Raw genomic sequence first — 12,784 nt, forward strand, 5'->3', positions numbered from 1 at the left:
ATATCATGTTTATTTAGACAGTTTATTATAGCAATCCAAGCTTGCACTACTGATGCTTTATACCAATTCTGTGTAAGAAATAAGATGACTGATTCAGCATGTATGGACTGAGCTTGGATCTGCCTATAAGGAATGGTGCAGATCCAGCACAGTGTTGCTGACAAGTTATGTGTGCCAATACACATAATGTGTCCTTATAACTCAGAACAGAGAGGAATTACAACTGACTAATCTCCATGTGTGACTAGTTAACAAAAAATGATCTCTTGACTTTATACTCCTTACCCAGATATTTTATATAAAAAAAAAAAATGCTGTTTGTAATCTTGCAGTATAGCTGGTTTTATGCTAAATGAGTCAGATTTCACAGCAGAAGATAGCTGATTAACCCTATTTTGTGCATCTTCCCTTTTTAAGAAGAGTTTCAGCCGTTGGTTTCCAACTTATCTATATCTGAAGGACACTAGGCTTTTTCTTTTACACATGAGCCTTCAGCTGCTCTGCCGCTTACTGGGGTTTTTCTTAGTCTGATATCTGAGACATCTCCTATATCTGTAATGGGTGGCAAAATGCAAATGTCCATCTATAGTGATTTCAACACAGAACTTGAGCACATTAACTGTGCCCAAGTGCTGACATGTACCATCCTTTCCAGGTATAATTGACAAAGTATCCTAAAGAATATCAGAAGCCTGAAAACTAAAACCTTTAAATTACTTTAAAAATTGTTTGAGGCAATTATCAATTATCTTCAGATCTGTTCTTGCACAAAGAAAAGATGAGTGGAAAATATTTTTCTTCATTACTATCCTTGGAAGTTTTTTCAAAATCTATCATCTAATAAAATGTCCTGTAGAGAAAAATATTTCCTGAATACCAATTCGTAGAAAAAGCCATGCATAAGTAACAGGTCTTTTCATTATTGTTTTACTTCAGGCTCAAGACTGTTTTTTTGTTTTGTAGTGCCGGTGTTGGGAGAACAGGCACATACATAGTGCTAGACAGCATGCTGCAGCAAATTCAGCAAGAAGGGACAGTCAACATATTTGGGTTCTTGAAACACATACGTACCCAAAGGAACTACCTGGTGCAGACTGAGGTAAGAATAAAATATAGGTAGTGAGAGACTATTACAGACTATTTCTGTTTGCAGCAGGAGAGAGAGTAGTCTTTTTGGCACTACCTGACAGACTGGCAACCAGTCACCAGACTGGACTTTCTCTTTTGCTTCCCTTGTTTTCATAGAGACATCCTTCCAAGCACTAGAAATTGCCTGTCTGTGGGCTCTTTTCTGTTTATTAGGGAGGACTCAGGAGAGAGAAAGCCTGCATAAATCATGCTTCCTGCAGTAGCACTTTCTTGGCAGGGCATGCACTTTGCCATAGATTTTGAAACTACAATTGCTAGGTGTTCAGATCTTCACTGAACCTCATCAAACAGTTGATGTCAAGTGATAGAAAGCAGGATAAAAAGCTATTTCAGACATATTATCTATATCTGCTTTAAACTGGGGATCATATATAGAATAGTGAAAGACCAGAAGAAAACAATAAGGACAACAGCAGGGCATTTGAAGGTCTATTTCAGGTTTCACAAACAAGTGGTTAGATTCCCCGGTGCCTTTCAACAGAGGGAAAAAATAACCACAACAAAGGTAATCAAAAGCAGCACGGGCACTTGCTCCAAAGCGTGTGAGAGAGAAAACAGGGGATATCAGTAGGAACTGGGAGTGATTGCTTTATTGCAAGAAAGGCAGGGAGAGTCACACAGCAGCCTGAGTTGAAAATTGTACTCAGGGCTATCCTTGCATTTTTAGCTCTGTTCTGTGAACATAAGGTACAATAGGTGGTGGGAATTTGGCATTATGTCATACTTATATTGCATATGTAGTTCAACTGTGCTTGTAAATGTGCTTGTAGTTCAACTGTGCTGCAGAGGGACAGCCTTCACTGCAGAGGATCACTGCCCTATAGCAGCACACTGTGAAGAAATACTGACCACATCAGAAGTGGCAGCTTAGCCAGAGGTGTCCAGGGGAATCTGAAAATAATTAGAGCTTGGATGTTTGGTTTTATTTTCATAGGAGCAATACATCTTCATTCACGATGCATTGGTTGAAGCCATACTCAGTAAAGAAACAGAAGTCCTTGAGACTCACATTCATGCCTATGTTAATGCTCTCTTGATACCTGGACCAACAGGAAAGACCAGACTGGAGAAACAATTCAAGGTAAGCTCTCCAATATAGTAGCACAAAAAGTTTTAGGCTTGCAAGATTGATGACTTAAAAGTAGATATCTCAACACAAATTTTATTACCTTTCTCTATCTAAGATTTAACTGCTGGATCTAAATTCAGAGCAAGTAAACAAATGCATGCAGTTAATTGGGACAAAATAATTATTTGCATACTCTTAAACAAATAATAATAATAATAATAATAATAATAATAATAATAATAATAATAATAATAATAATAATAATAATAATAATAATAATGAGAAATAAGCCAGTAGGTAGATTTTGGAAAATCTAACTACCTGTCTTTGCATGAAGACCTCAAAAGTAAAACAGCAGTCTGGAAAAACTGTCATTCTGTCAAGTCAATGAGATTCTCCCTCTTCCATCCTATTTTCTTCTCACAGTTTTGGAGAGAAATCAGGAAGGTCCTAACTGGAATAGGGGGATAGGGCACTGGATATGGAACGGCATTAAGTGGCATTCCCTTAAAAGACATGCTGATCAATCTAGAGCTCAAGAATCTTTGAAACGGATAAAATAGTGAAAAAAAAAGATTCTTATAACTTGCTAAGTAGCTTAGCCAAATGACTGGATACCAAGTTAAGAAAGTCAGCTATCCTGCAATATGTGCACCTTTCTGTTTAATGTAGCTAATGAAGGAATGACTGTTGTATCTGATTTTTTTTAAATTCATTCTTTCAGTTACTGAGCCAGTCTAACACACAGCAGTGTGATTATTCAACTGCACTCAAACAATGCAACAGGGAAAAGAACCGAACTTCATCCATCATTCCTGGTAAGCTTGTTCAAATCATCTTCTCTGGGTGGCAAAATGTTTATGAACTGTGTGTGTCAAGTCTTTAATCTTTCCTCATCAAGAACTGTAAACATCTGCATTTGTGCGGAGCAATGTTCTGTAAAGAACTTCGAATGAAGAAATTAAGTACCACACAAAGGAAAACAAAATAGATGGCTGGATAACTCTTTATCATGGTTGATGGAGCTTACTTAGTGTTATTATTACTACAAGATATGTGAGATAATTGCTGTAATATATGAGTCATTGCAACATATGTACCAGTTCATGACTTTTTTTTACAGTGGAAAGATCCAGAGTGGGTATCTCATCACTGTCTGGTGAAGGGACAGACTACATCAATGCTTCTTATATTATGGTAAGTCAGTTAACAGTACTGGTGAAAAGCAATGTCCCACAGTATAGCTGTTTCCAGAAATGCCATGTGTCTGAGTTGGGGTGGCTCAGTTCTGATCGTGAAAGCTTTCTTCCAGTATTCACCTGAGACAGTCACTTCCCCAAGTAGTATCATTACTGTTATGACTGGTTTTAAGTTTGGTGATGTGCATTGCATTTCTGTAGCCCAGAAATCCCATCATAGTTTTAAAATCTGGTAAAGTTAAATGCCACCTGTGGAAGGGTCTTTTCAGATTAAAGAAAAGTGTTAAGTAACAAGTTAATTTGCAATGATTATACTGTGGTTTGCCTTCCTACCTGCTCATCTTGCAGAGCTTTTGCAATTGGCAGAGCCCAAGACACCATTGCTTATCAGCTTTCCATTATCTTTTTGTTCTCTGGGTTTTCCTCAACTCTTTACCCCTTCATTAGCTGAGAGGGAGCAGTAAATGCTTCCTGGACATTCAGGAAAGAGATGGGAGAGTTCCCTGCAGTGCCCTGTAGGCATGATCCTTCATTAGGTGCATTGATGCAAAGGATCTCTCTTTTGTGGTAAGAAATTCATCTGGGACATCTGTACAAATTAAGAGGCCTGTAGGGATTTTTGCAGATCTTTCAAGTATTCTAGTATTTGTTTCAAGTTGCCAGCTCCTCTTGAGTTCTGGCTAATGTACAATAATTAGCATGTGTGTATGAGTTAATTCATTCTGAGTTGACTGTTCAAGACTCCACTAATTTTTCTTTTTTTTTTTTTTTTTTTCCAATCTTTTTTAAGTTTTAAAAATTGTTTCCATGTAATTATTTTATTCTTTTCATCTGGAAAATACTGAGATGAAAATATTATATTCTTCTAATATTTGCAGAAAGCCAAAGGAGACACAAGTCTGAATTTTATTTCCTAGGTTTCTGGTTCTGTCCAGTAGAAGCTTCCTGTAACTGTTAATAGTTGGGCATTAGTTCTGAGTCTGCTTATTTTGTCTTGCAGGGTTATTATCAAAGTAATGAATTCATTATTACCCAGCATCCCTTACTACACACTATCAAGGATTTCTGGAGAATGATATGGGACCATAATGCCCAGCTAATTGTTATGCTTCCTGATAGCCAGAATATGGTAAGTTTTGTGGCTGATTGTTATGGGTGTATGTGTGAATTCTATTAGTATTACCATTTTTAAGTATGCAGGACATGAGACAATATCTTGCATTTTTAAAAAGCATAATATAACTAATATTATTGTACTGACTGTAAAATCCCCAAATAATCTACTGGAAATCTGGAGATCCTTGTCTGGGCAGATAGAAACTGCCATGAAAAAGTATTGAATCATTCCTAATCTACAAAAAGAGCCAAACAGCAGAAGTAACCATTATGCAAGGTTAGTTTCCTCACCAAGACTTTTACTTTGGTTGTAACGTGGCTTCTTCAGCCATTAATAGGTAAGGAGAGAAATATGACGTTGCTTCTCTTGCTCATCTCCTAAAGTAAAAACAAATGCTTAGCAGGGATTTATCTGACTATAAACAGCAAATGTGTTCATCCTGCGTGTGTAATTTTGCAACAAATGAATATGGTTTTCAGTTACTAGAAAGGGAGTGATATCTGAGAGCTTTTAGGTTGCTGCTTAGAGAAATCTTGAGGTGTGAGAGGGCATCATGTTTGGCAATTAATTCTGAGGAAAGGGATGTAAATGCTTCTGAGAGTCATGCATAATTGGAAAAACAGGTACACCCAGGACAATATTTGATTTTTTTCATCTCATCAAATGTTTTATATATGTTCCTCTCACATTTTTTTCTGATAAAACAGATAGATTTTTAAGTTAGCCCTTGTAGTAAAGGAGATGCCTGGTAGTAAAGGAGGAGCTGGTTCTTTATGATCCCAATGACAAAGACACTCGGATTCTGTAAAGTATCATTAAAAGTGCTATTTTTTGGAGCTAACACTATCAAGGAGAGGATAGTATAGATAATCTTACATCCCATCAGATAGATGCTGGGAACCCCAAGTTATGCAGCATTGGGTGGGTCTCTGATCAAGGTACATCACATCACGCAACTCCCATCCATTGAAGGGTTACTCCCATTTTGGTCATTCAAGCTATTAAAGGATTTTCTTAAAACAACTTTGTTCATCATTTCTGCTGTCAAACAGAAAGGATGTCCTCAGGAGAACTTCTTGCTGCACTTTTAGATAATCCCAAGGCCACAACAGTGGCAGAATAGTTGGTACAGAGTGGGAGCTGTCTGCAGGCTCCTACGTTACAATCCAGCAGCCAAGTTTATCCTGTGGCCATGGGCTATGGGCAGCACAACATACCATGAAGGCCAGGCTGGACGTGTGGGCACAGTGCAGCACAGCACAGTTGGGTGTTATGTGAGTCACTGTCTCCACAGGGTACAGTGGCCTCCTGGCCAGGATCACCACAGAGGTATCTGAAAACCATGACTTGTAATGTTTGTAATCCCACTCAAATTTTGATTTGACAGTTTAAATCTAGCTATCAGCATTGATCACATATGTGAACCATTCTTTATTATGTTGGGTTGAGTTTTATTTTAAGAGTTCAAAATTACTTGTTTTTATGGCTTCTTCTTTTTCTTTCCTGGAGGCTGAAGATGAATTTGTATACTGGCCAAACAAAGATGAGCCTATAAACTGTGAGACTTTCAAAGTTACTATGATTGCTGAAGAACACAAGTGTCTGTCTAATGAGGAGAAGCTCATAATCCAAGATTTTATTTTAGAAGCTACACAGGTAACACTGTCATAAACATGTAACTTGGGACTTCATTTGTTAGAGGTAATGCCTACATTTTGTTACATTTTCTGTGGTAATGAGGGATAACATTCCATGCCCTTGAAACACCCAGGAAGGGAGTAACCTCTCTAGGTAATGTGGTGACACGGAGAGTAAGGGTACTCCAGCCTCCACAGCAGTGGGATTCTGTATCTGGAGGATGGAGCTGGGCTGGAACAGGGTGAAAGATAAGAATAAAAAAAACAGTCAATCTTTTACCAAATTGATTTATGGGTTTTTTCACTCTTTTAGGATGACTATGTTCTTGAAGTGAAGCATTTTCAGTGTCCAAAATGGCCAAATCCTGATAGTCCTATTAGTAAAACTTTTGAACTGATCAGCATCATCAAAGAGGAAACTTCCAATCGTGATGGACCCATGATTGTACATGACGAGTAAGAACTGCAGCTTTCAGTCTGTTTCAGTTTTTTTTCTGTTGAATTGTCTTTTCATCTCATTTAGGGTGAAAGCTGTTGAAACAAGGCACAAAATCTACACCTAACAATAGTGCTGCTGCTTCTGCTTCAGCTGCATCAAGGGAAATATTTATTTTATCACACTTAAATGTTTTCAATTCTATCATTTTGATATTCCAGTTGATTGTCAAGTCTGGCACTGGGGAGGAAATCAATCAAGGCTTCATTATCTATTACCAATAAAGTAAGACTATTTAGATGAGGCACCTTACCCTTCTCCAGTTGTTTAAGAACCGTCAAAATACTGAAATTTCTAAATACTGAAGGATCTGAGGCCTTTAGGATGTGGTTAATAGAGGAATGTAGGAAAATTACTCTAAGACTGGCTTTTTTAAAGACTCTCCAGAATCATAGGATCATAGAATGGTTAAGGTTGGAAGAGACCACCAGGTTCCAACCTCCCTGCTATGAGCAGGGACACCTCACACTAGATCAGGCTGCACAAAGCCTCATCCAACCTGGCCTTCAACACCTACAGAGGGCTTCCACAACCTCCCGAGGCAACCCATTCCAGCGCCTTACTACCCTCATGGTGAAGAAGTTTTTCCTGATGTCTAACCTAAATCTCCCCTCTTTCAGTTTAAAACCATTACTCCTTGTCCTATCACTACCCTCTCTGATGAAAAGCCCCTCCCCAGCTTTCCTGTAGCTCCTTCAGATACTGGAAGGTGCTATAAGGTCTCCCCAGAGCCTTCTCTTCTCCAGGCTGAACAGCCCCAACTCTCTCAGCCTGTCTTCATAGCAGAGGTGCTCCAGCCCTTTGATCATCTTGGTGGCCTTCTCTGGACTCTTTCCGACAGGTCTATATCTTTCTTGTGCTGAGGGCACCAGAACTGTACACAGTACTCTAGGTGTGGCCTCACCAGAGCAGAGGGGCAGAATCACCTCCCTGGCCCTGCTGGCCACACTTCTTTAGATGCAGCCCAGGATGCAGTTGCTCTCTGGGCTCCAGCACACACTAGTGGCTCATGTCGAGCTTCTCATCTACTACCACCCCCATGTAATTTTCCTCAGGACTGCTCTCTAGCCATTCTCTCCCCAGCCCATATTTGTGCCTGGGGTTGCACTGACCCAGGTGCAGGACCTTGCACTTGGCCTTGTTGATCTTCATGAGATTGGCACTGGCCCACCTCTCCAGCCTGTCAAGGTCCGTCTGGATGGCATTCCTTCCCTCTAGGGTGTCAACTACTCCACAGCTTGGTGTCATCAGCAAACTTGCTGAGGACACACTCAATCCCACTGTCCATGTCTCCAACAAAGATGTTAAACAACACTGGTCCCAATACTGACCCCTGAGGAACACCACTCATCACCTGTCTCCACTTGGACACTGAACCATTGACCACAACTCTCTGGGTGCAGCCATCCAACCAATTACTTATCCACCAAGGGGTCCATCTGTCAAATCCATGAGACTGAGAACATGAAGCTGCTCTATATCTGTAGAGTGCCTTGTCTATACTGTCCTCCTGGTCAGGCAGCCAGTAGCAGACCCTCACTGTAATGTCCCCTGTCCCTGCCTTCCCTTTAATCTTAACCCATAAACTCTCAGTTGGCTCCTCATCCATCCCTAAGGAGAGCTCCATGCACTCCAGCTGGTCTTTGACATAGAGGGCAACACCCCTACCCCATTTCCCCTGTCTGTCCTTCCTAAAAAGTTTATAACCCTCCATTCTGACACTCCAGTCATAGGAACCATCCCAGCAGGTCTCCGTGATGCCAGTAAGCCACTTAGCAGCTGTACCAGGTGCTGTGAAGGTTGTGTTAAGGCATTTGCTGGGCAAGTCTATTTCCAAAATGTAAAGAACACACGACAGAAATTAATCTTACTAGTTTACCCTGGATTTTGTATCCTCTCCAGCTGTAGAAACTTGATCCTGTTTCTAGAGACTTTTTAAAATTATTTTTTGTTTATTTGTTTATTTGTTTGAACTTTACAAAGGCATGGAGGAGTGACAGCAGGCACTTTCTGTGCTTTAACAACACTGATGCATCAGCTGGAAAATGAGAACTCAGTGGATGTTTACCAGGTAGCAAAGATGATAAATTTGATGAGGCCTGGAGTCTTTACAGACATTGTAAGTAATAAGCAAAATGTGTGTATATTTTTCTTCCTCTGTGTGGTATTAACATGAGTAGGTCTTAGGGCAACATTACTGGAATATTTGCATCTTAGCTTCTGTGTGAATTAAATCAAAACGGTCTTCCAGAGGTGCTGTACTGGACCTGCTGCTTATTTCAGAACAAACTATTTCCCATGAATACTCGTTATGTGGTTACCAAGTGATCCTGTTCAAAATGTGCAGAGCTGCCACTAATATCATCATAAAATCTGTGCTATGTCCTGTCAGTGAAGGTTTTAATTCAGCAGGAATAAATTTGTATTCCAAGTAGACCCTGAAGTAGTTAACCTAATTTTCCATTTCAGGATGGACTTTGATCTTTCATGATCTGTTGAATGGTCACTTGACACCATTGCCAAGATGCTTACAGAAAGAAAAAATATCAGAAGTATAACAAATAGCAATTACTTACTAAGCCCGTGTAATTCAAATGAAAATTCATCACAGAAATTAAAAACTACGAACCCTGCCCCTCTGGTCATACCACTACAAATCTGACTGCTATACAGCTGCAATGAATGTCATAAGGAGAACACTTGAAGGGTGAAACCTTAGGGTTAGCATTATCACATTTTTGGTAGCAAAAAAAGGACATGACACAGGGTTGATAAAAGTATCTGTCCCGGGCCCTGCTCAGCTAGCTCAGGCTGAGGTGCCTGGCAGCGATAGGAGTGACAATAGAAACTCTTCCCACCTCAGCAGCACCATCAGGACCTTCAGTTTTCCAATATGTTGCTCTTTCTATTCCATATCTCTTAGTCCAACCTATAGTCCAGATCTCAAACCCCACTCTATTTATTCTGTTTTACTGCTCCCCACTCCTTACATCACAGAAATTCTTTATCCTCATTTATCCATCCTAGAACCCAAAATATTCCCATGTCCTTTCAGAGCATCCACTGGTACCTAGTGCAGCACAGCCTTCCCTGTGCCTGCTCTCCTGTGATGCTGCCCTGCTCAGAGCATCCAGCTCTTCTCCCCTTCCCAGCTCACACTGCAGTCCAGCTGGCTTCCGACACTCCCCGTCTCCCACTGCAGCCAACTGAGACCACACACTCCCCAGAAGCAGTGGCCTTCTCAGTGAACCTTCTCACAAAGTCTCTCTTCCCACACTTGGCAGGGTCTTCAAAAATATAAAAAGTAACTGCAAGTTCCAAAATAATTAAAAAAAGACAACAACAACAAAACACAACAAAACAACAACCAAACCTGCCTCAATAGAATTCAGAGAGCAAAAATGACAACATATTCAGGGAATAAAAAAAAGCCAACAAATAGCAGCCCTAATCCTGACCCCATTCTGTCCATATGAACTTATGTAATTGACTCCAACAAGGATCAGATTCAGCTCATAATTTTTCTTTTCAAATACAGTTTTCTTCCCTACCTCTACTGTGTTTGTCAATGTTGTGCTTTACATTGTGTTCAGGGGAAGGCCATCGGTTAGAAAATTAATAAAGCTGCTAAGTAATCCAACAAATTGTGGAGCACAGTACAATAACAGTGACACGTCAGCTGTTAATTAATTTTGAGTAGCTGCTACAGGGTAATCTAGTGTTATTATTTCTGACAACAAACTGACTGTATCCTCTTTTCCTCCCCAGGAGCAGTACCAGTTTCTGTACAAAGCTATTCTCAGCCTTGTCAGCACAAGGCAAGAAGAAAATCCTTCCACAACCATAGACAGTAATGGCTCAGCTTTACCCGATGGAAATGCAGCTGAAAGTTTAGAATCTTTAGTTTAATGAACACATCAAATTAAACAGACACACACCTACACCACACCGGTCACATCTCAAGTTTACCATTATTATTTTCAGGTTTTTTACTTTGTGGGGGGGAAATGTTTCCAGTCACTATCTATATCATCAGATCCCAACTGTTGCTCAAGCCAACAGTTGTTTCTGTTACATGCGACTTTACTGCAGAATTTTTATCATTAACAATGTGTGCCTTTCTTGAAAGATTTCTTGTAATACATTGTTATGTCTGGACTAACTTGATTGACTTTTACTGTGTTTCTAAGAATTGAATTGTGGTATGTTTTTTCAGTATTAGTTTTTGATCTGGCTTTACTTTTAACTTAAAATTATCATATTTATAGATGTTAGAGGATTCTCAATTACAAACGTCATGGGATTAGTATTTGATTTATTTACTGTATTTATAACAATTTAAATTTGCTAGAAATATAACTTTTAATATAGTACAATGTAAATAAACTACTGTTCTCCATAACATTCAACATTTTAAGACTTCAATTAGACATTTAGAATAGAAATCTGATACTGTAAATACTGCTACTTCTGTAGTGATCCATGGACCAAATTTATATTTATAATTGTAGATTTTTATATTTTACTACAGAGTCAGTTTTCTAGTTCTGTGTAATTGCCTTGTTAAAATGATGTAGTCCAGTATGTTTTTATTTTAACAAAGTCTTCTGATATATAATTGTGCATCTTAAGCAATTAACCTTCGTATAACTGCATGTGATTTTAACTTTTTGTGGGAAATAGAAAACATCTGTTTTGAAATGAGAAGTTTTTATGAGAATAACACCTGTACTTGGCATTGTTACATTGTTTTTACCTATGGTATGGCAAAAATAAATATAAATATTCCAGTCCCTGCTTAGCAGTCTACCACATACAGTAAACAGTCTTTACGGTCATATGGAAGAGCTCTTACTTACAAGAATAAGGACTCAAGGCTGACCTGGAGAGAGCTGCTCTTCCTATGGAAACTCTGAGTTCAGAACACAGTTTTAGAAAACTTTACATTTTGCTATTTCATCTATAGTCCACTTCCACCTGTACCCATAGGGCCCAACTTCTTTTTTAGCCTCTTCTTGCACATCTCCCAGTCTGGGTTGCCCACATGCTAGTGGGTTCTCCTGAGCCTCCAAATCATCTAATTGCCGTCTCACAAGAGTTTTCCAGGCTGGCTTTGCTTCAGAAAATTCATTCAGCTGCTGAGCTCTTTGCTGCCTCATCTGACAAAGCAAAAGCCAAACCCGGGGAAGCAATAAAATAAGTAAACTCTGCAGGAAAAAAAGCAAAATGCTTTTCTGTAACCTTCTGAACTGGGAAGAAAATATACTCATTGTACTGAAGGCTGCATCACTGAGGATGGTAGAGAAGCCTGCTGCAGAATAGAATTTTGTTTAAAACTAATACAGGCCATAAGACTAACTTTTCTCACTGTGATACATTCAGTTGCTATATAGAAAAATATCAAGCGCAGAGCTACTGGTTCTGGAGTAGAATGCCATGGAAACTAATGGATGCTATCTTAGATGAAAAGTAAGAATAAGCCAATATGGACCTGATGTGGGCTTGGAGATGTAGTTGGTTGATTCCTAAGGTAGAGGTGTGTGAGGCATCTCAGTGCATCAGCAGAAAGACCTAGACCCCCTTCAGCAGTGCAGGGCTGAGGGCAGAAGGAGCTGCAACAATTTGCCGAAGCAAATTTAGGTTTAGACAGAGCTAACAGTGAAAACTTTTTAAAATCTCCATACTGTTGATACATTAAATGAGCATGAAGGTACTAGACTAGTGTCCTGTCTGCTACTAGTTAAAAGAAAGCTTACAGAAGGAAAAAAAAACAGTAAAAGGAAAATTGGCTTCATCCTGGCTCAAACCAGGACAGAATAGACAGAATGGCATGGAGTGACAAAATAGCTAGTAGTTAAGCAGACTTTTTCCTGCTCTTCTCTTCTTTAACACACCACACACAGTGGTTGAAACAGAATTAATCACAAAGAGGACAGGACTAGGATTTAAGAAGAAGGCAGGACAGAGGGCAGTGATCAGGCACGAAGCACAAACAGGTACTGCTCAGCAGCCTGCTTACATACATGTGACCCCTTTTGCCCCTCTTCTCTCCATTTTCAATTGCTTATTCTTTCCCTATCCACCTTTATCCCTCCATTTCTCCAGCTTGCTCTCTCT

General features: G+C 39.5%; 1 protein-coding gene across 7 annotated transcripts in view; it reads left to right on the forward strand.

The window, feature by feature from the left end:
• PTPRZ1 (protein tyrosine phosphatase receptor type Z1) overlaps positions 1 to 11,460 on the forward strand; it is a 135,157-nt gene extending 123,697 nt beyond the window's left edge. For all 7 annotated transcript variants that reach the window (XM_051618123.1, XM_051618145.1, XM_051618134.1 and 4 more), the window contains 9 exons: positions 964 to 1,099; positions 2,084 to 2,230; positions 2,943 to 3,036; positions 3,342 to 3,415; positions 4,418 to 4,546; positions 6,044 to 6,190; positions 6,485 to 6,627; positions 8,651 to 8,786; positions 10,436 to 11,460. In XM_051618123.1, coding sequence (XP_051474083.1) covers positions 964 to 1,099; positions 2,084 to 2,230; positions 2,943 to 3,036; positions 3,342 to 3,415; positions 4,418 to 4,546; positions 6,044 to 6,190; positions 6,485 to 6,627; positions 8,651 to 8,786; positions 10,436 to 10,576 — 1,147 coding nt within the window. In that variant the 3' untranslated portion in view covers positions 10,577 to 11,460. The remainder of the gene's footprint in view (positions 1 to 963; positions 1,100 to 2,083; positions 2,231 to 2,942; positions 3,037 to 3,341; positions 3,416 to 4,417; positions 4,547 to 6,043; positions 6,191 to 6,484; positions 6,628 to 8,650; positions 8,787 to 10,435) is intronic.
• The last annotated feature ends 1,324 nt before the right edge of the window (positions 11,461 to 12,784 follow it).

Source organism: Apus apus, chromosome 1 (genome assembly GCF_020740795.1).
Source record: "Apus apus isolate bApuApu2 chromosome 1, bApuApu2.pri.cur, whole genome shotgun sequence".
Taxonomy (NCBI): Eukaryota; Metazoa; Chordata; class Aves; order Apodiformes; family Apodidae; genus Apus; species Apus apus.